The sequence below is a fragment of the Copadichromis virginalis genome, linkage group LG4, assembly GCF_057382275.1.
Source record: "Copadichromis virginalis isolate Kocher_CV1m ecotype Utaka linkage group LG4, C_Virginalis_male_GT1.1, whole genome shotgun sequence".
Classification (NCBI taxonomy): Eukaryota; Metazoa; Chordata; class Actinopteri; order Cichliformes; family Cichlidae; genus Copadichromis; species Copadichromis virginalis.
Genome location: NC_140621.1, coordinates 34,816,630 through 34,834,582, shown reverse-complemented (window position 1 = coordinate 34,834,582; position 17,953 = coordinate 34,816,630). Strand labels below are relative to the sequence as shown.

Sequence of the window (17,953 nt, the reverse complement as noted above, 5' to 3'; positions counted from 1 at the left end):
CAACTTTTTTTTATGGAGAAAGAAAAAAATGTGAATACTTTAACATTTTTCCTCACAGTGTCATAAGTCACTGGACATTGTGGACATCCACGGTCACTTCATGCATAATGCACATTCTATGTGTGTGGACGTTTGCAGGAATATGTGTATGTATATGTATATTTAGATGCTGTACATTTAGATGCACACTCATATTGCATGTGAGTGTGCGTGTACACGTCTATTCTTATAGATAACTATTACTTACATGGAAAAATTATGTTATAACTATGTAGTTTATAGTTTATGTCTTGCATATTTCTACAGCTATATCCACAGTCACATACTGTCTATGCTACCGTTGTATATAGTTTAATATCTTACTTATTTTATATTTGTTTGTATTTTATTTGTATTTTTTGTATTATCCTTCTGCTTTCTGTCCCTGAGCTGACGTAATGCAAAAATTTCCACACAGTGGGATCAATAAAGTCTCATCTCATCTCATCTCATCTCATCTCATCTCATAACACGCTGACATAAGAAGAAGAAGACATAGAATAATCCTTTAATTGTCCCACAAGGGGAAATTTGGGTGTAACAGCAGCAAAAAAGACACATATACAAAGAAACAGTACACAAGACACAGAACAGAAACATACACAAGTTTTACATATTTACATTGAGGACAATGGTTACCAAAAACAGAGTATTGTACCATTATTAAATAAAATAAAATAAAATAAAATACAGGTAAGAGGCAAACCCAGGTTGTAGAGTGAGTCAGTTGATAAAATACTGCAGTTACAGCGCTGATGTAAACATCTGTGTTTGTTGGGAGCAGTTCTGATTGTATAGTCTGACAGCTGCAGGGAGGAAGGACCTGCAGAAACGCTCCTTCATGCATCGAGGATGCAGCAGTCTGTCACTGAAGCAGCTCTGCAGCAACATCTACATGCATGGGGTGGGAGACTCTGTCCATCAGAGATGTTATTTTGGCCAGAGTCCTTCTGTCTCCCACCACCTGCACTGGGTCCAGGGTGCATCCCAGAACAGAGCTGGCGGATGCCACCACAGAGTCATAGAAGGTCTTTAAAATGCCCCAAAAGGCTCCAACAGTACAAACACGGCTCAGAGGTCCAGCTCAGGTGAGGCGGAGCAGACAGTCACCTGTGCCACGCCCCTAACAATGCAAACTTTAAACAGGTGAGTTATAAAAACATCGTCCCCTGTACAGGTGTTATTTTTTATTAGTCCTTTATTTACCCAGGTAAAAAAAAAATCTCATTTCCAACAGAGACCTGGCATCATCAAATACACACAGCACTATAACATTTACAACCAATACAATATCCCCATACCATGTGGAAAATATACAATAACAGATCAAATTAAGAGTACATTTAAAAACAATCACACTGAGTCAAAGAGCTGTTCTCTCGTTCCTTTGAGACAGACTTAAACTCTCCCAAGGTAACCAAGTCAGATCATTTCAGTTCCTTCTGCAGATTGTTCCAGGAAGCCGGGGCAGCGTGTTTAAAAGCCCTTTTCCCCAATTCTGTTCTGATTTTTGGGACAATCGATTATGAAGGGGAAATTCTCTACAGAGATCAGTTTGTGTCAGACACTTTTATTACTGCTGTAAAGCTTTAACATGGGGACTGACTCGCTCCTGGAGTCTCTGCTGGACATTAGAGGAACTGCAGCTGTTGGTGTTTCTTTGTTGTCAAAGAGTGTCTTCCCACTGTTGCAGCTGCAGGCCCTTCCGCCCGTGGTTTTCATCTCACAGAGAGAACCAGGAGAGGCTGAAATGTTTGCTCTATACTTTGGGAAGAACTGCAGCTGTTAGAAAAAGGCACAGATGAAAGTGGTTTTGAAATGATTCTGTTTATTAACCAGTTTTACACATCGGCGTTCACCAAACACCTTTACAGTTATCTCCAGGTGCAGCATCAAATCTGTCCGTACTGATGCTTAAAGGAGTGGAAGTGCTTTTATTTTGAAAAAACAAACACTGCTTTTCCTTTTTTTATTTAAATCCATGCTGCTTTCACATCATATGGAAAAATCCAGGAAATTTAAGTTAGAATTGTTCCATATTTACTCCATGAGCCCTTTTAGTAAAAATCCCTCAGAGCAAAACAAACGCTGGAATCTTCCACATATTCCGACGCACTTGAACGCAGCACAGTCATCAGTTGGATTTGGGCAGCCTGTAGACGTTGCCGGACATTATGAGCTGATGGTCCCTGACCTTCCTCTGCAGGAACGCCTCCAGCTCGTTCACGTCCATCTCCGTGACGACGGGTCCCGTAGCGACGAACATCCGCAGCATGGTGTGTATGCGTTCCAGTGTCATGGTGTCCAGGTTGGTGAGCATGGCCTGGACGTAGACCCAGAACAGCTGCAGAGACAGAGGCCCAGTGTGCTTACTGTGAGAGTTTAAGACCTAACTAGAACTAGCTGATACTTTTCAGGCTGAAGCGCTCGTTTGAGCTGCTTCCCCAGCAGAGCGGTGACGTTCCAGACAGCTGAAGACATACACCATGCGATTCACAAAGCACTGAACCCCTACGGCCCCTCCCACAAGAGGTGGGCTGTCCACAGCTGTGCCTCAATGGCTAAGATCCCGGCTCTCAGGCGCTCTCCCATGAAAGACCTCCTTAGGAGACCCAACCAGGGGTGAGTTACCCTCCTGGGATCATGCGGGTGCACCAAGTCGTTCACAACAATAAGCTCGTGATTTATGGAGCATGTGATCCTAAAACACCCACTGTCATTCATTATTAAGTGATTTTTATAACACGACTGAAAAGAAGCGGCACATCATCAGGTGCCAGGTTTCAAATACTTAAAGTAACTAAGTAAATAACCCTGAGACAGCAGGATGAATGAAGTGCGTACCTGCAGCTTCTCCTCCCTCTGCTCGGACTGTGTGGCGGTGTTGGAGTCCCTCTCCTCGTCGCTGTCGATCAGCATCACGCCTCTGTCCAGCTTCTCTTTCGACGAACCCTTCTCCACCACGTAGAAGTGGCCGCCCGCCTCCTCCCTCAGCACGCCCTGCTGCTGCCACAGAGCCAGCTTCCTGTGCACCAGCTCCTTCGGGGCGCCCAGCTTCGCACTCAGCTCCTCCAACGTCCAAGAACCTGAGAGGACGAGCAGGTACACGACGATCAAACTGCATCTCCCTCGACTCCACGCAGCGTAACGAGCGATGTCAGAGCCGATAGTTTACAACCATGACATCGCCATGTCAGGAAAACATCAGGGGTCATCGCAGAATTACATTTCACAGCATGAAAGCGCTCTGAAATGAAAGTCCTTACTTTTCTCTTGGAAGTACATGATGGTGGCAGCCTGGATGGGTGAGACCGTGAGGTTGGTGAGGACTCGGTCCTCCAGCTCCACGTCCAGAGTGACCGAGCCCAGGTGAGGCTTCCAGCTCAGCGTCCTCATGGCCTGAAACACAAACGGGACTCGACTCAGCAGGTAAAAGCGTAGCTGTGCATTTGGTTTCTACTGCAAACCAAACCAGAGACGCCACAGTGGGTCAACTCCACCTTCAGCTTCTCGTAGCGGTGGGTGTAGGCCTCCATGGCCTGGCAGACGACAGGAGGGAGCTCCAGCTTCTCCTCCTTCAGCGCGGGCCAGAACTCAGATGAGAGGATGATGGCCGACAGGGGCAGCGGCGGCTGCTCCTCCTCGCTCAGCTTTGACTCCTCCTCGCGGATGTTGCTGTTGATCCTGCGAGAATCCGCCATGTCCTGCATCCATCGGGTAATCACAACGTTCTCAGAAATTCATCCTTTCAGGGAATGTCCTAAAATATCTGGTTAACGATCCATATTCCAGATGTTTACCTTCAACATGACCTCGCAGTAATGCATGTGAGACTCGCCGAACCGCAGCTTCAGCAGCTCCACGTTACGAATCTCCCTGAAGACGCAGAAAACAGGACGGGCGTGAGCGTTTACTTTGCTATCAGTGACCCGACATGTTCAAAGTACCAACACTTTCTCTCAGCTTTAAGCTGGGCGCTGCTGCGGTCGTACCTGGCCGTGTTGTAGTTGAGCTGCTGCAGCAGCCTGTCGGCGAGCACGCCTCTGTACTCGTCTATGAAGATCTCCTTACTGCCGTAGATGCTGACCAGCAGGCTGATGATGTCGGACGAGCGGCGCTTCGAGCCCATTTTATCTGAGAACAAACACACGAGTAAGATCTTTCTCTTCAGCTGCGGTCTCCTTCTCTGCGCTCAGCGCGGTGCGTTCACTGACCGGGCATGGCGTCGGTCGGGTCTGGAGTCCAGTCCTCGGGGTCGTTGCCTTCTTCGTCGCTGTCCTGCATCTCCAGAGTCACCGGGTCTCCTCGGGACAGCTCGGAGGCGAGGTCGGTGCAGCCCTCTGCATCTCCGGTCAGACCGGCTACGATCTGCCTCACCGTGTCCTCCCGGGTCCTGAAACACAACACGGACGTTTGATCCTCTGCTAGGACGTCAAATGTTAAACTCATGTAGAACTTTACTCACAAAAAAGTGCACGATCAGAGCCAAAAGATCAGAGCAGGACTGAAAGCGAATCCCGCCGGCGCCTGCGTGGACTCACCTGAGGTACTTGCGGATCGGCTGGGAGACGACCTGCAGGATGACCATGGACGGGTCGAGCTCTCGGAGCGCTTTGATGGCCGAGATGTAAACAGTGAGGATGTCTGACGTGTGAACGCCTGCAGACAGATCAGTCAGTTTCACAGACGTTACCATAGAGACCAGCTTCCCTACACGATGATGAGGATGACCTGAGAAATCACACGTGTGCACGACGAGCTGAAAAACAGCTTCAAAATAAGCAAATCAACAAATGCTGTTTTTAAACAGCTGCATCAGCTCTATGGTCCGCCTCCACCTCCTCCTTCACCACCTCACTGAACCTCCTCTGGGCTCTTTTCCTCCTCCACCTTCATCTCATTGTTGTTTTCTTCTCTAATCCTGACTTTAAACATTGAATCGCGTTTAACTTAAAAAAATCTGCCACCGCGACTCATCAGGTCACAAAAATAAACCCCAACAGAAACCGACCCGGGTGCAGTAGGCGGCTTTCGAAGGCGGATTTGAGCGAGGTGAGGAGCTGCTGTCTCTGATTGGTTCTCTCCAGGCAGAACTTCAGATCCTCAATAGCAGCTTTGGATTCTGGGAAATCTGAAAGGAAGCACAAGAGCCAAGAAGAGTTTGAAATCTGGTTTACAGAGAGAGAGAATTATTATTGTTGTTTTTTGACTGTGGCTCTGTTACAAACAGAAACTGATTAAATGACGTTTTTCTGTGTTTTAAATGTTTATCTACTACTTTATTACTTTGTCGGGGAGCTCTTTCTACAAACTTCATGCCCTTCTTTATTGTTTTCGAATCCTTTCAGTGGGCCAGAGTGGATTCTTTCCTGGGGCGATTCTGTCCCACAGGCCTTATGTTTGACCACCCTGTTCTATAGCGGTGGCTAGCTGAAACGCTCCGTCGTCCTGACTCGAGCTGAGCTCTAGGCGATGACAGGAAACACTGCCGTAGAGGAAACGAGAGCTCCGCGGCAAAGAAAAGACTTAAAGAATCAGCAGGCGTCAGCGTCCAATCACAGCTCAGAGGTCAGAGTTCAGCCTGGCGTGGATCTGTAAACCTGCTGCAGACTCCCACCTCTGATGATGCTGAAGAGCTCCTCGATCCTCATGTTGACATAGATCCTGCAGAAGAACTGATGCATGTGGCACCTCCACTGCTTCAGCACCGAGCCGCCGCCCGGGACCACCTGGACGCCGAGACCGCCGGGGGCCGCTGGGAGTGAAGAAGCGGCATCTCCGTCCGCCTCACTGGCAAACACTTTAGCCAGCCAGCCCAGCACCAGCTCCAACCACTGCTCACACACACACACACACACACACACACACACACACACACACACACACACACAGTAAATGAGGAGCAGGCCGCAGTGAGTTTCAGCGTGGACAGATGCTGCACATGTTTCACCTCCTGGAACTCCAGCAGGAAGGAGCGCTCGTACTCGCCCCGGCACAGCTGCTCCATCCGCATCTCGATGAGCTTGTGGAGGATGGTGGTGACGGCCTCGGAGCTCACCCACTCCAGCAGCTGCAGCTTCGACCTGGAAACAACCAATCAGACGTCAGCGTTTCAGACTGCATGAGAACAAACAGCTGATCTGAGCCACGCTTCAGCATCATAAATACAACTGTTAGAAATGATCGAAGATTTATATTTGCTATATATTATATTATTATTATTTTATTTTAGTCACAACTTTATTTATTTTTTTTACTCTGAAAATTCAAGGAAATAATGCCAACTTCCTGCCTCGTTACGTCAATTATTTCAAATTAAAAGCCTGACTCACAGGATGTGGCTGAGCTCCTGCAGGTGTTCCAGGGCCTGCTGACACCAGCACTGCTGCACGGGGACCCAGCAGCCCCGGCAGGCCCCGCCACCGGGAGCCTCGGTGGCGTCCTCACCGCTGCCCTCCCGGTTCATGTAGACAGAGAAGGTCCGGCTGTAAAACTCCAGCACTCGCTCCTGGAGGACGGGAGCCGGGGAGAAGAGGAGGAGGGCCCTGATGGTGGTGAAGGCTCGCTCCATGAGGGCTTTGGATCCTGGGCCACACAGACCTCCACGGCCCTCATCCTGCCACGCCCCCAGCTTCTCCAAACCAGCTGTAAGGAGGAGGAGAAGTTTGAAAGCTGCGCACAGAGAAAACCCATCAACTCTCTGATGGTCCACTCACCCAGAAAAGGTTCGAGCCTGTCCAGCAGAGTCCTGAAGGCCGTAAGCAGAACCCAGACCCTGTCCTTCTCCTCCATCTCGTTCTCCGGCTGCTTCAGGGCAGACCAGAACTCGGGAACCACGCAGGCAGACAGACGCATCTGCAGCGTCTCCAGCAGCCAGCTGCCCAGCAGCCGGCCCAGACCCTGATCGTTCAGCAGGGCCAGCGAGTCTGAGAGGCTCTGCTCTGACACCGAGCTACCCGGAGACACCTGAACGCAACCAAAACACAGCGTTACACAAACACAGGATGCACACGTGCTGGTGCTGGCTGACAGGGTTTCTTCACAGCCAGTTTCAGTTTGGATTTCTTAGACTGACCGATGACCCTCATACAGAGGAGCAAAACCACGAGACTGGAGGAGACGAGTTTGTGTCTCAGCTTGTGTTTTTGGTTCAATTCCACTAACCCTTGTGGTTGTTTTGCTTCTTTTTGACCTGATCTGCATCTTGCTCCGAGTCTCCGTGCGCTCCTTTTGAGTCTTTGCACTTGCTTTATTAACCTGTGTTCATTTTACATTTCTTACAGTTGAATTTGTGTAGCTTTGTGGTCTTTCTCTAACTGTGAAAGTTCGTTTTTTCACACACTTGTTTCACCTCTGTTTTGTAACTTGTAAGTTTGGCTGTTTATGGACGTCACGTCACAGTTTACTTTACATTTATGAGGATTGATAACCAATAATGAACTCAGTAGGAAGCAGACAGAGGAAACAACACAGATTAGGACCATTAAGAAGACATCGATACATACAAGCCGAATTTAACCGAAAACTTCTCCTGATTAATGTGACATCTGAAAACCTCTCAAATTGCTAACAAACCACATCTACGACCAACAAAACGTTAAATCGAGAGATTTTTTAATGGAGTTCGGTTGCTCGTTATGCTACAGTCACATAGCTGCAGGTGTCCAGAGTGGGAAGCCACTCACCAGCGCCGCAGTGACGGTTTCCCAGGATTCAGCGACCCCGGGATTCGGTCCGGATCCAGACATCTCCACTGAGTCCGGTTCCATCGCACTTTCCTCCATTTTGTCACACAAACCGCGAAGCAGCTTCTCGGTGTCCCACATTTAAACTGTGGAGGTTCTATCCGGTTATAACGTCGCTCCAGAACATCTACAAACACGCTCCATGTTTCCGGTGGGTATTACTCATGTCTAAGAATAATATTGCTTGAAATCAGCCCCAGTTTCTGTTATTACTCTGAACTAAATGTTCTTCAGTATCGCGGGTTTACTTCTTCTTCGTGATCACGATCTTCTTCTTCTTTTCGTGATTTTGACGCCAAGGAGTCATATGCTGCCCTCTACTGTCAGACAGTGCGCATTGTAAATCCTCGCAGATTTTATTTTGAAGTTCACAGGAAGTGTCTCTGTGGGCTGGTGTTTGTCATAACAATGGCGAACTTGTCATGAGGAACAAAATTGCCGCTATAACGTTTTAAAATGGCTCTGTACTCGGTTGTTCATATCCAGAAATGATCAAAGAATTTAGAGAAAAACAAAATCAACTTTTTTTTATGGAGAAAGAAAAAAATGTGAATACTTTAACATTTTTCCTCACAGTGTCATAAGTCACTGGACATTGTGGACATCCACGGTCACTTCATGCATAATGCACATTCTATGTGTGTGGACGTTTGCAGGAATATGTGTATGTATATGTATATTTAGATGCTGTACATTTAGATGCACACTCATATTGCATGTGAGTGTGCGTGTACACGTCTATTCTTATAGATAACTATTACTTACATGGAAAAATTATGTTATAACTAGGTAGTTTATAGTTTATGTCTTGCATATTTCTACAGCTATATCCACAGTCACATACTGTCTATGCTACCGTTGTATATAGTTTAATATCTTACTTATTTTATATTTGTTTGTATTTTATTTGTATTTTTTGTATTATCCTTCTGCTTTCTGTCCCTGAGCTGACGTAATGCAAAAATTTCCACACAGTGGGATCAATAAAGTCTCATCTCATCTCATCTCATCTCATCTCATCTCATAACACGCTGACATAAGAAGAAGAAGACATAGAATAATCCTTTAATTGTCCCACAAGGGGAAATTTGGGTGTAACAGCAGCAAAAAAGACACATATACAAAGAAACAGTACACAAGACACAGAACAGAAACATACACAAGTTTTACATATTTACATTGAGGACAATGGTTACCAAAAACAGAGTATTGTACCATTATTAAATAAAATAAAATAAAATACAGGTAAGAGGCAAACCCAGGTTGTAGAGTGAATCAGTTGATAAAATACTGCAGTTACAGCGCTGATGTAAACATCTGTGTTTGTTGGGAGCAGTTCTGATTGTACAGTCTGACAGCTGCAGGGAGGAAGGACCTGCAGAAACGCTCCTTCATGCATCGAGGATGCAGCAGTCTGTCACTGAAGCAGCTCTGCAGCAACATCTACATGCATGGGGTGGGAGACTCTGTCCATCAGAGATGTTTTTTTGGCCAGAGTCCTTCTGTCTCCCACCACCTGCACTGGGTCCAGGGTGCATCCCAGAACAGAGCTGGCGGATGCCACCACAGAGTCATAGAAGGTCTTTAAAAGCGCTCCCTGTACTCCAAATGACCTCAGCCGCCTCAGCAGGTAGAGTCTGCTCTGACCCTTCCTGTACAGAGCATCAGTGTTGTGGCTCCAGTCTAGCTTATTATTCAGGTGAACACCCAGGTGCCTATACACCTATACATGCGGGGCGATCATCGCTCAAGAGCTGGGAGTTTGCCTTGTAATCGGAAGGTTGCCGGTTCGAGCCCCGGCTTGGACAGTCTTGGTCATTGTATCCTTGGGCAAGACACTTCACCCGTTGCCTGGTGGCGCCAGTGTCCGGCAGCCTCGCCTCTGTCAGTGCGCCCCAGGGTGGCTGTGGCTACAATGTAGCTGCCATCACCAGTGTGTGAATGTGTGTGTGACTGAATGTGTAAAGTCCTTAGGGACTAGTAAAGCGCTATACAAATACAGGCCATTTACCATATACGAGTCCACTATCTCAATGTCCACTCCCTGGATGTTCACCAGTGTCAGTGTGGTGTGTCCACCAACTCGTGACTCGTGCCACCTGCTGATCTGGACTCTAGACTTTGTGGCACGAGTCCACAAAGTCCAGAGTCCACTGTCTGTACTCAGAGTCTATGGCAGAGTCGTCAGAGAACTTCTGTGGGTGGCAGCGTTTGGAGTTGATGGAGAAGTCTGCGGTGAAGAGGAACGGTGCCAGCACTGTTCCCCATGGGGCCCCCGGACTGCAGACCAGCGTATCAGAGACACAGCCCTGTGTCCTCACATACTGTGGGCGTCCTGTGAGGTAGTCCAGTATCCACTGGGACATGTGGTGGTCCACTCCTGATAGCTCCAGCTTGTCCCTCAGAAGTCGTGGCTGGATGGTGTTGAAAGCACTGGAGAAATCAAAGAACATGATCCTCACATTGCTTCCAGGCTTCTTCAGGTGAGTCAGAGCTCGGTGCAGGAGGTAGATGATGGCGTCCTTCACCCCGATGCCAGGCTGGTAAGCAAACTGCAGCGGATCCAATGAAGACCTCACCAGGGGGCGCAGATGGTTTAGAACCCACCTTTCCCTTAAATCGCCTATCATCATCTTGAATTCCTTCATAAACATATGGTAATGATATGTTTTGACATTCTCCAATGCAAATGTGCTGTTTATAAGATTGGGGAAACCTGCAGTCAGCGGAGACTGAAGAAGTCACCTGGATGAGTGACGAAACGTTTCTGCCACAAAACGCTACGTCCAGATGAACAGAATCAACTTTTGGAGATTTACTTTCCTGGATGATTGAGATGCATCAAGACATGTTTTGACATTATACATTAAATCTTGAGAGTTGTCTGCCCTCTGCTGGTCATTTGGGGAACTGCATACATCAGTTTACATTAAGTACAGCTGATCATAGATTTCGTAATGATATTACTAAAAAATAATTTAATCATTTAGTCATACATTTTTTCCCATTAAGTAGACATTACTGCAATATTTTAGTATTTTCAAAAGTTACTTGAATTTCTCAACATTTGAAGTCACAAGTCCTTCAAGAATTTTAGGATTAACAAAACTAATAAGATTAAATTAATTGCAGTTGCGTTCTGTGACCACTAGAGAGCAATACTTACAGTCTGTGGATTAAAATAAATACGGATTATTTGCGTTTATATATGTACATTTTCAGTTTTTCTGAATTTGTTTTAAAAGGTAAAACAAAAATTTTAAATGTAATTTTATGAGTGAGTTTTGAATCCGTTTTAAATAAAAATATTTTATTTCATAAACATATTTTGAACACACCGACTCTCTCACTGTGGTTTCCTCTTTGTTCGATATCACATGAAGTTTGTTGCTTTTTTCACTACGATCCAAAGGTTTCACAGCCTCAGTGTAGTTTTTCATTGTATGGTGTTTTCTGTGATAAATGTCTGAGAATCTGTCAACAAATATCTTGTACGTTTTATTGTATTTAGCACGGTCTGTTTTGCGATGCTTTTATTCTGAAAGGTTTGTGTATACGCAACCTCCGGTTAGCCACAGCTAGCTGTTGCCGGCTCGCACAGCATCATGATGACGGCGGCCGAGTGCGAGTGAGTTTGTTGGATGAGTGTGTGAAGTGTGACTACTAAGCTTCTCTAATGTCGTGTCCGCGTGTGTGTGACCCGCGGCTAACCCGCTCGGTGCCGCCGCGCAGTAAAATCTGACCGCAGGTCTGCTGCTGTGTCGAGCTAAAATGCTAACGCTAATTTTAGCCGGTTATGAAATGTCGCAGAGATTCAGCCGCACACACTAACTGCGCTGTTTTCTTGTCCGCAGCGTCCAGTCTGAGATCGAGGTGCTGCAGTCCATCTACCTGGACGAGCTGCAGGTGGACACGAGAGAGGACAGGTGAGCTAACAGCAGCTGGGTTAGCTTTAGTGCTGGTTGGTGTTGGACAGGTGAGACTTGTACAGGTGTTAAATGTCATCATTTGGAGGAAGTTAGTGCTCTTGGCTCTCTGAAGGTCCCAGCTCAGCCTGAGGTGTGGACTCTGGATCACTGCAGCTCCTTGTTTGGAGATTTGCTGCTCTGGGATAATCCAAAACCGAGTTTGGTCCAAGCTTTAGCTGTGGGTCAGATGGTCTCACACTCTAGAACACTTTGATGTACAGAAGAGTTTATGGTCCACTCAGTAACTGCAAGGTGTTCAAATCATCATCATCATCTTCACCCACCACGTGCTGACAGCTGGCCTGAGGTGTTTGTGGTGCACTTTGTTCTAGTCAGTCCAGACGACGTTGCTCCTGAAGTCTTGTTTCTTCCCACGCAGCTTTGCCATGTTGCTATGGCTTAGTTTCCTCCACTCCTGGAAGAGTGGATGATGTTTTGAATGTTTTCCATTTGTGAATATTCTCTAATTGCAGAATTAGAGAATTCCTTTTGAATCATTAGCCTTCATTCATTTTACTTTCGATGATCAGAGGAGACACGAAGGAGTTCCAGATGTGGCCAGCGGTTTACCACATCTGGAGTTGTGGCATTGATGATCATATTTGACACAGACTGCTACGTACCAAAGCTCCAAGAGAATCACAAGTCTGAGTAAAACGCACTTTAAAACAAATTCAGATTTTGCCTCAAATTAGTTTAAAAAGTTTTTTTTCCATAAAAGTTGGGGAAAAAATCATCTTTAAATTTAAAAAGTTTGACTTCAGGACTCTGAGAGTGTCTCTCTTTTAATGCTTCTGACTGTGTTTGGAGGAAGTGATGTCAGCTCGACAGAGTTTGGTGGGAGGTTCTGTGATCGGTGATGCAGTTTTGTTTTTGTTTCAGGGGCTGGGAGGTGAGCCTGGACCTGTACCCGTCCACAGCCGAGGACTCCGTCTCACAGTTCGTCCGGCTCACGCTGACTTTGAGCCTCGATCAGCAGGTTCGCCTTTCACCGGCTCAGCTCGCAGAAACGTTTGTTAACTCCGCGACAGAAACGCACAGAAGACCGTTAGTGGACGGTTTATTAACAGTCATGTGCTGTGAGGGATAAAAAAGCTCATTTTTACATTTTTGGTGTTAACAAATCTCACGGTCACGGTTCATGGTCACATCACACTCTGCACTGATTGAACAGCTGACATCTTTCTGCAGTTTTCACTGAACTGAAATGAGTGTTTTCTTCTTCTGTGTTTAGTATCCCTCATCATCTCCGGGGATCTCCATCCGGAACCCCCGCGGGCTTTCTGATGACAAACTCAGCAGGTGAGGAAGTGACTCATCTCCCAGCGTCAGTCCCTTCTGCTCACAAACTCTCAGCACTGAGTGTAAAACCCTCTGATTCTTCTCTCTTAGTGTCCAAAAGTGTCTTCAGCTCGAGGCTCAGTCCTGTCTGGGTTCGCCCATGTTGTATCAGCTCATTGAGGTTGTTATACGTGCTGTTTGTTTCTCATTAGGATAAAATGTGTCATTTCGCTGGGTTTATCTTAAAGTCTTGCTCTGATCTTTCTCCTGCAGAAAGCTAAAGAAATCCTGACTGAAAGCAATATTCCTCATGGGAACTGTGTCATTTGTCTCTACGGCTTTAAGGTGAGTCGCTTCCCTCCATCAGAGTTTGGAGTTCCCTCTTTGAATGTGGCCACATTCCTGTGTTGAATGCTTCCCACGGGGCTGTTTATACACTTGTGGTCTTAGTCACAGCTCTTTGTTGTCTAAGTCTTACCTCAGCTTGCGTTTAGAGGTCATTTCAGCTCTGACCGTGTTGCTCGTGTCTCCATGCCTGCTCTTGTTCCTCTGATTGCCGTCTCCGTACGGCTGCAGCGAGAGTTTGGTTTGGACTCTGTCGGGCTTGTTCTCGGCGGGTGTTGGATCCAGCAGCGCTGCCCTGTGTCACCTGTTCTGTGACGTTTATGGACAAACGCTTTGGTGGCCTCAGCATAGCGTCTGTGCTTTGTGCAGATGACGTGGTTCTGTGGCTTCATCAAACAAGAACCTCCACCTGTCAGAGAGAATCAGCACCTCCATGTCTGACACTATGATTCTCAGGGAAAAGGGTGGAGGACCCACTCACAGGAAATGGGTACCTGCTGCCTGTGGTGCGTGGGTGGGTGGGTGGAACTGGGCCATTAAAATTACAAGTAAATTATTTACCAGGAACATCTGTGCTGTGGGGGTTTATTTTTTTATGGCAGCTGATTAAACAGGATTACAAAACACTCAGATAACTGAGCGTGCAGGCTAGCGTCCTGGTGTTTGTGCTGAACGTGGTCAAACATGGTGGTCGAGCGGTTATACTTCAACACGGTGTCACGCTTCTCCTCGTGTCTACATCAGAGCGCTGCAGGGCGGGGCTTAAAGCACGGCGACCATCTGCTTACTCTCCACCTCGCTTGTTTGCAGCTTGGTGTCACAGAGAGAGCCATCAGCATCATCATCATCATCATCTAGTTAGCTGGCATGAATAAACGTGAGCAACTTGTTTAACAGGTCAGCATCTCTGGTGCTCGCCTCTGTGAAAGTGACACAATTAGGACAAAGACTTTTGTTTTTGTCTTGAATTTGTTGTGTTGGATATTCAATCCTGACCCAGAAAGAGACGCCTGAACATTTTTTGTGACCATTTGTTCTGTAGGTGGTGCCTGACATAGTATCTACTCAGATCAGCTCGACTCGACTCATTTTTAGGGTTTTCCATTAGTACCTGTTCTCAGGTACTTTTTTAGTACCTAGTGTACCTACTTCCGAACGATCTGAGAAAATCTGAAAATGTGACATCAGCAGGTTGCATGCTGCCGATTGGCCAGTCAGGAGCATCGCTCGATGAGTCAGGAGGGCGACTCTTTCACAAAAATCAAACCCAGCAGTGAGAGAAAAGGTTCCACACGCAGTCCAGATGCTTATCACCGCCCCAACGCCCTCTATTGTTGTTGTTTGTGTCAAATACAAATGAAGTCACGGGACTTTTGGCCATGTTGCTATAACAACCCCAAGCACATTAGGTGGTACTCAGTCGTACTGGAAAACGACAGAGATGGAGTAGAGTCTAGTGGAACGAGTCATGAGTAAAGTCATTCATGCTTTGGTTGTCAGGAGGGAGAGACGTTCACCAAGACGAGCTGCTACCACTACTTCCACTCACACTGCCTCGGCCGCTACGTGAGCCACTCTGAGAGGGAGCTCCAGCAGAGGGAGAAGGAGCTGGAGGAGGACAAGACCAGAGACAGAGCGGACCACCAGGTCAGACGTCAGCAGCTGCACGGATGATTAATCACTTTGAGACTTTCTGACTCTGCCTTTGATTCTTCTGACAGGAGCTCACCGTGGTGTGCCCGGTGTGCAGAGAGCCGCTGACGTACGATGTTACTCAGCTTCTGTCGTCTCCCGCACCTCAGCTGCCCGAGGTAAAGCTCGTTCTTAATTCACCTGTTAACGGATGTTTGTCTGATGTCGCCAGTAAACGTTACCGGGCTTCGTGTTTCTCCTGTCAGCTCGACGAGGCAACGATCGGTTCGGACTTCCAGCAGAAGTGGCGTGAACTCCAGAAGCTCTTGGAAAGTCAGAGGTCTAGAGGAGGGATCATTGACCCCGAAGTGGAGTCCAACCGCTTTCTCATCCACATCAACGAGGTAAGAATGTGTGTGAGGCACTCGGTCCCTGTCTGCAGTGGTTTGCGGGGACGTTTACGAGTGTAAACGGGGGTAATGGCGAAGGATTCGTTGTGACCCTGACCGCACATGCCTGAGTTCAGAGAAGATCAGAGTAATCCTTGTGAACAAAACACTCAGTTTCACACAGTTTTTTTTTCTACTCTTGGCTCTGTGTGATGTCATCCAGAGGGGATTTACTTTATATGGTCATGTCAGGCAGAGAGAGAGAAAGGAGCAGCCAATCAGAAGAGTTGCTTTAGAGAAAGAGGAACAAACACCACTTGGTAACCGGAAATAAGCAGAACACGTTGACTTTAATGTGTTAAACGATGTTTTGAATGTATTCAATGTATAATTTTTTTTTGACATTCGTAGGCTCCACCTGCTGCTGAAAATGGAAATCTGGATGCCGATGAGCCTCCAGGCCCTCCAATCTCCTCAGCCTCTAACGTTCCTGCTGAAACTGGTGACAAAGCAGACCAGTCTGTTCCCGGGCTTTCCCACTGTAAAGGTGTTCTGGGACAGAGGCATCAGCACCAGGTGAGGGGGCAGAGAAGAGGAGGAAGGTCCAGACCCCATCACGAGAGAGTCGCCCCCATCGCAGAGGACCTGGACAAACTCTCTCTGTCTTCAGACTGTACTGAGAAGCCAGCTAAAGCTCAGGGTAATCGTGGCCAACAGGTGCAAGGAAACCCAGAACTATGTCCCTCAAAGACGGACGGGGGTGTCAAGGCAATGGAACAAGAGGCGCAGGTGCCCACATGTCAGTCGGGTTTGGAAACAGAGTTCCCAAAAGATGCTGCAGACTCTGCAGGCAGTCGAGGCCATCGTGGACGGAGAAGAGGCCACTACAGACCTGCCCCACACTCCGGGGCTGCTGGACCTGCACGGCACCACTGGGACGATCGTGGCTCCAGGAGCAGAGGAGGAGCCAATAACCTGTGCGGCAGAGGAGGCGGTCCCCGTCGTGGTCACGGCAGGGGCTTCCAGCAGAAGGTGGTGGAGAGGGGAAGAGAGGAGGTGCTATGACAAAGGGCGACAGGAGGGCCAATGAACAAACTTACATGTGCCTCCATTGTCAGTGTGCATAGATCAAAGTCCTGCAGCAGAAAAGACGTTCACTGTAGTGTCCCATCCTCCTGTCCATCGCCATCACCCTGCGCTTTGGTACGCACTTTCACGCACGCTATCGGGTCCAGATGGTTGTTGCTTTATGTTGTGGCACTATATAAATTAAAAGAAGTACAAATCCAAATTTCTCTGGATGGCAGCTTTGGTGTTTTTCTCTTAGTACAGTAAATAACTTGTATGTGGACCCTCTGTGATATACTGATATTGCATTAAAGTGCTGCAACCAGGTACCGGAGAGAAAACTGACGGTAGAGAGGCTGAGTGTCTGTGTTAGTATGCCTGCTGCACCAAACAGGAAGTCTGCCTTTGATAACCATTAACTGGATGTCTGTTGTCAGACCTAAAGTTCTGAAAAGCCTCAGTGAGAGCTGATGGGTTCCTGGATTGAGATATGATTTCAGACTTTCAGACCTGATAGGAAACACCTCTCGATCGAACATCTTTCTCAGATTGTCGCATTAGACTGACACATACAGCAGTGTGTCATCTGCATCAAAGCAAACAAATGTAGAATGACTGGCTTAAAAAGCGTAGTGGCAGGTAGACAAGCACGTGTCAAATCCAGAGGGTAACAGTGGGCAAACGAAGAGTTTTAAGAAGCATAAGAAGATAGTTTGACTTTGCCTTTAAAATATGCAGCAAAACTTTGATCCACCTTAAACTACCAACAGTGCAGCAATACTGGAAAACTCAAACTCTTTCTGAAACTCTGGCACACGACTGTTACACTTTAGGTGAACTCCAGCTTGACATCTTGCTGTGATGTGTTTGTCTCCATGGCCTGGCAGTTGAGGGGATGATTTTCACTCAGCTTTTTTTACTCTGCTCAGCAAACAGGGAACAAACGTAAGAATAAAAAGATCTGTGAACAGATCTGCAGTCACTGAGCAGGACTTATCAACATAAACTTCACTGTTAATGTCAGTTTGATAAACATATGGTACTATAATTTAAAACTGCATGCACAACACGATCACTAGGTACCATTTCATTTATTACATTTAAAGTATTTATTTACCTCAAATCAAAAACTGATGTGAAGTGTAAAAAAAACCCCAAAGAAAACCCAATAATAGTAATAAGCTACTCTTCCATTGTACTGACAGACTTTGACCTGGGGGAGTTATGAACCATCTTTTTTAGTGTATTCCTGAGCTTTTGCTTAAATCAAGTCTCAACAAGTGAATATTCATTAGAAAATTATAATTAATTATATATATATATACCTACCGTTAAGCAGTGAGGCGAAATCGCCAACGTCACAGCGCTAAGGATCATGGGAGATGCAGTTACTTTACCGTGAAAGAGGCGGATCGTAACCTGCGCCATCTTGGCACTTTGTCCTGTTAAGCCCCTCTTTAAACTACGCAGAGGTGTGTGGCTGTTT

At 46.9% G+C, this 17,953-nt stretch overlaps 2 protein-coding genes across 4 annotated transcripts; one reads left to right on the top strand and one right to left on the bottom strand.

The window, feature by feature from the left end:
* Nucleotides 1-529: 529 nt before the first annotated feature.
* Nucleotides 530-17,895, bottom strand: LOC146712005 (anaphase-promoting complex subunit 2-like). Of its 2 annotated transcripts, none has more exons than XM_085455080.1 (14): nt 17,797-17,895; nt 6,756-7,005; nt 6,372-6,684; nt 5,990-6,122; nt 5,657-5,873; nt 5,051-5,170; nt 4,581-4,698; nt 4,254-4,432; nt 4,032-4,173; nt 3,840-3,915; nt 3,540-3,743; nt 3,306-3,438; nt 2,884-3,125; nt 530-2,383 (listed from the first exon to the last, which is right to left on the bottom strand). In XM_085455080.1, exons 1-14 carry the CDS (start codon nt 17,893-17,895, stop codon nt 2,174-2,176), a joined length of 2,436 nt encoding a protein of 811 aa, XP_085311206.1. In that variant the 3' UTR covers nt 530-2,173. The 2 variants fall into 2 exon arrangements, with proteins under 2 accessions (XP_085311206.1, XP_085311205.1); XM_085455079.1 differs by lacking the exon at nt 17,797-17,895 and adding an exon at nt 7,725-8,071.
* Nucleotides 1,127-16,812, top strand: rnf25 (ring finger protein 25). 2 transcript variants are annotated; one of them, XM_085455085.1, is made up of 10 exons: nt 1,127-1,185; nt 11,639-11,710; nt 12,635-12,731; nt 12,987-13,054; nt 13,145-13,214; nt 13,307-13,378; nt 14,879-15,025; nt 15,100-15,189; nt 15,277-15,414; nt 15,811-16,812. In XM_085455085.1, exons 1-10 carry the CDS (start codon nt 1,169-1,171, stop codon nt 16,462-16,464), a joined length of 1,425 nt encoding a protein of 474 aa, XP_085311211.1. In that variant the 5' UTR covers nt 1,127-1,168; the 3' UTR covers nt 16,465-16,812. The 2 variants fall into 2 exon arrangements, with proteins under 2 accessions (XP_085311211.1, XP_085311210.1); XM_085455084.1 differs by lacking the exon at nt 1,127-1,185 and adding an exon at nt 11,339-11,412.
* Nucleotides 17,896-17,953: the final 58 nt, after the last annotated feature.

Excerpts from the sequence above, each read along its gene's own strand:
- LOC146712005 (XM_085455079.1), bottom strand. The coding sequence starts at position 7,865 with ATGTGGGACACCGAGAAGCTGCTTCGCGGTTTGTGTGACAAAATGGAG. Across the intron at positions 4,174-4,253 it reads CCCGACCGACGCCATGCCCG|ATAAAATGGGCTCGAAGCGC; the intron begins GTCAGTGAACGC and ends GTTTGTTCTCAG. Across the intron at positions 3,126-3,305 it reads CATGTACTTCCAAGAGAAAA|GTTCTTGGACGTTGGAGGAG; the intron begins GTAAGGACTTTC and ends TCGTCCTCTCAG.
- rnf25 (XM_085455084.1), top strand. The coding sequence starts at position 11,390 with ATGATGACGGCGGCCGAGTGCGA. Across the intron at positions 11,413-11,638 it reads ATGACGGCGGCCGAGTGCGA|CGTCCAGTCTGAGATCGAGG; the intron begins GTGAGTTTGTTG and ends TCTTGTCCGCAG. Across the intron at positions 13,379-14,878 it reads TTTGTCTCTACGGCTTTAAG|GAGGGAGAGACGTTCACCAA; the intron begins GTGAGTCGCTTC and ends TTTGGTTGTCAG.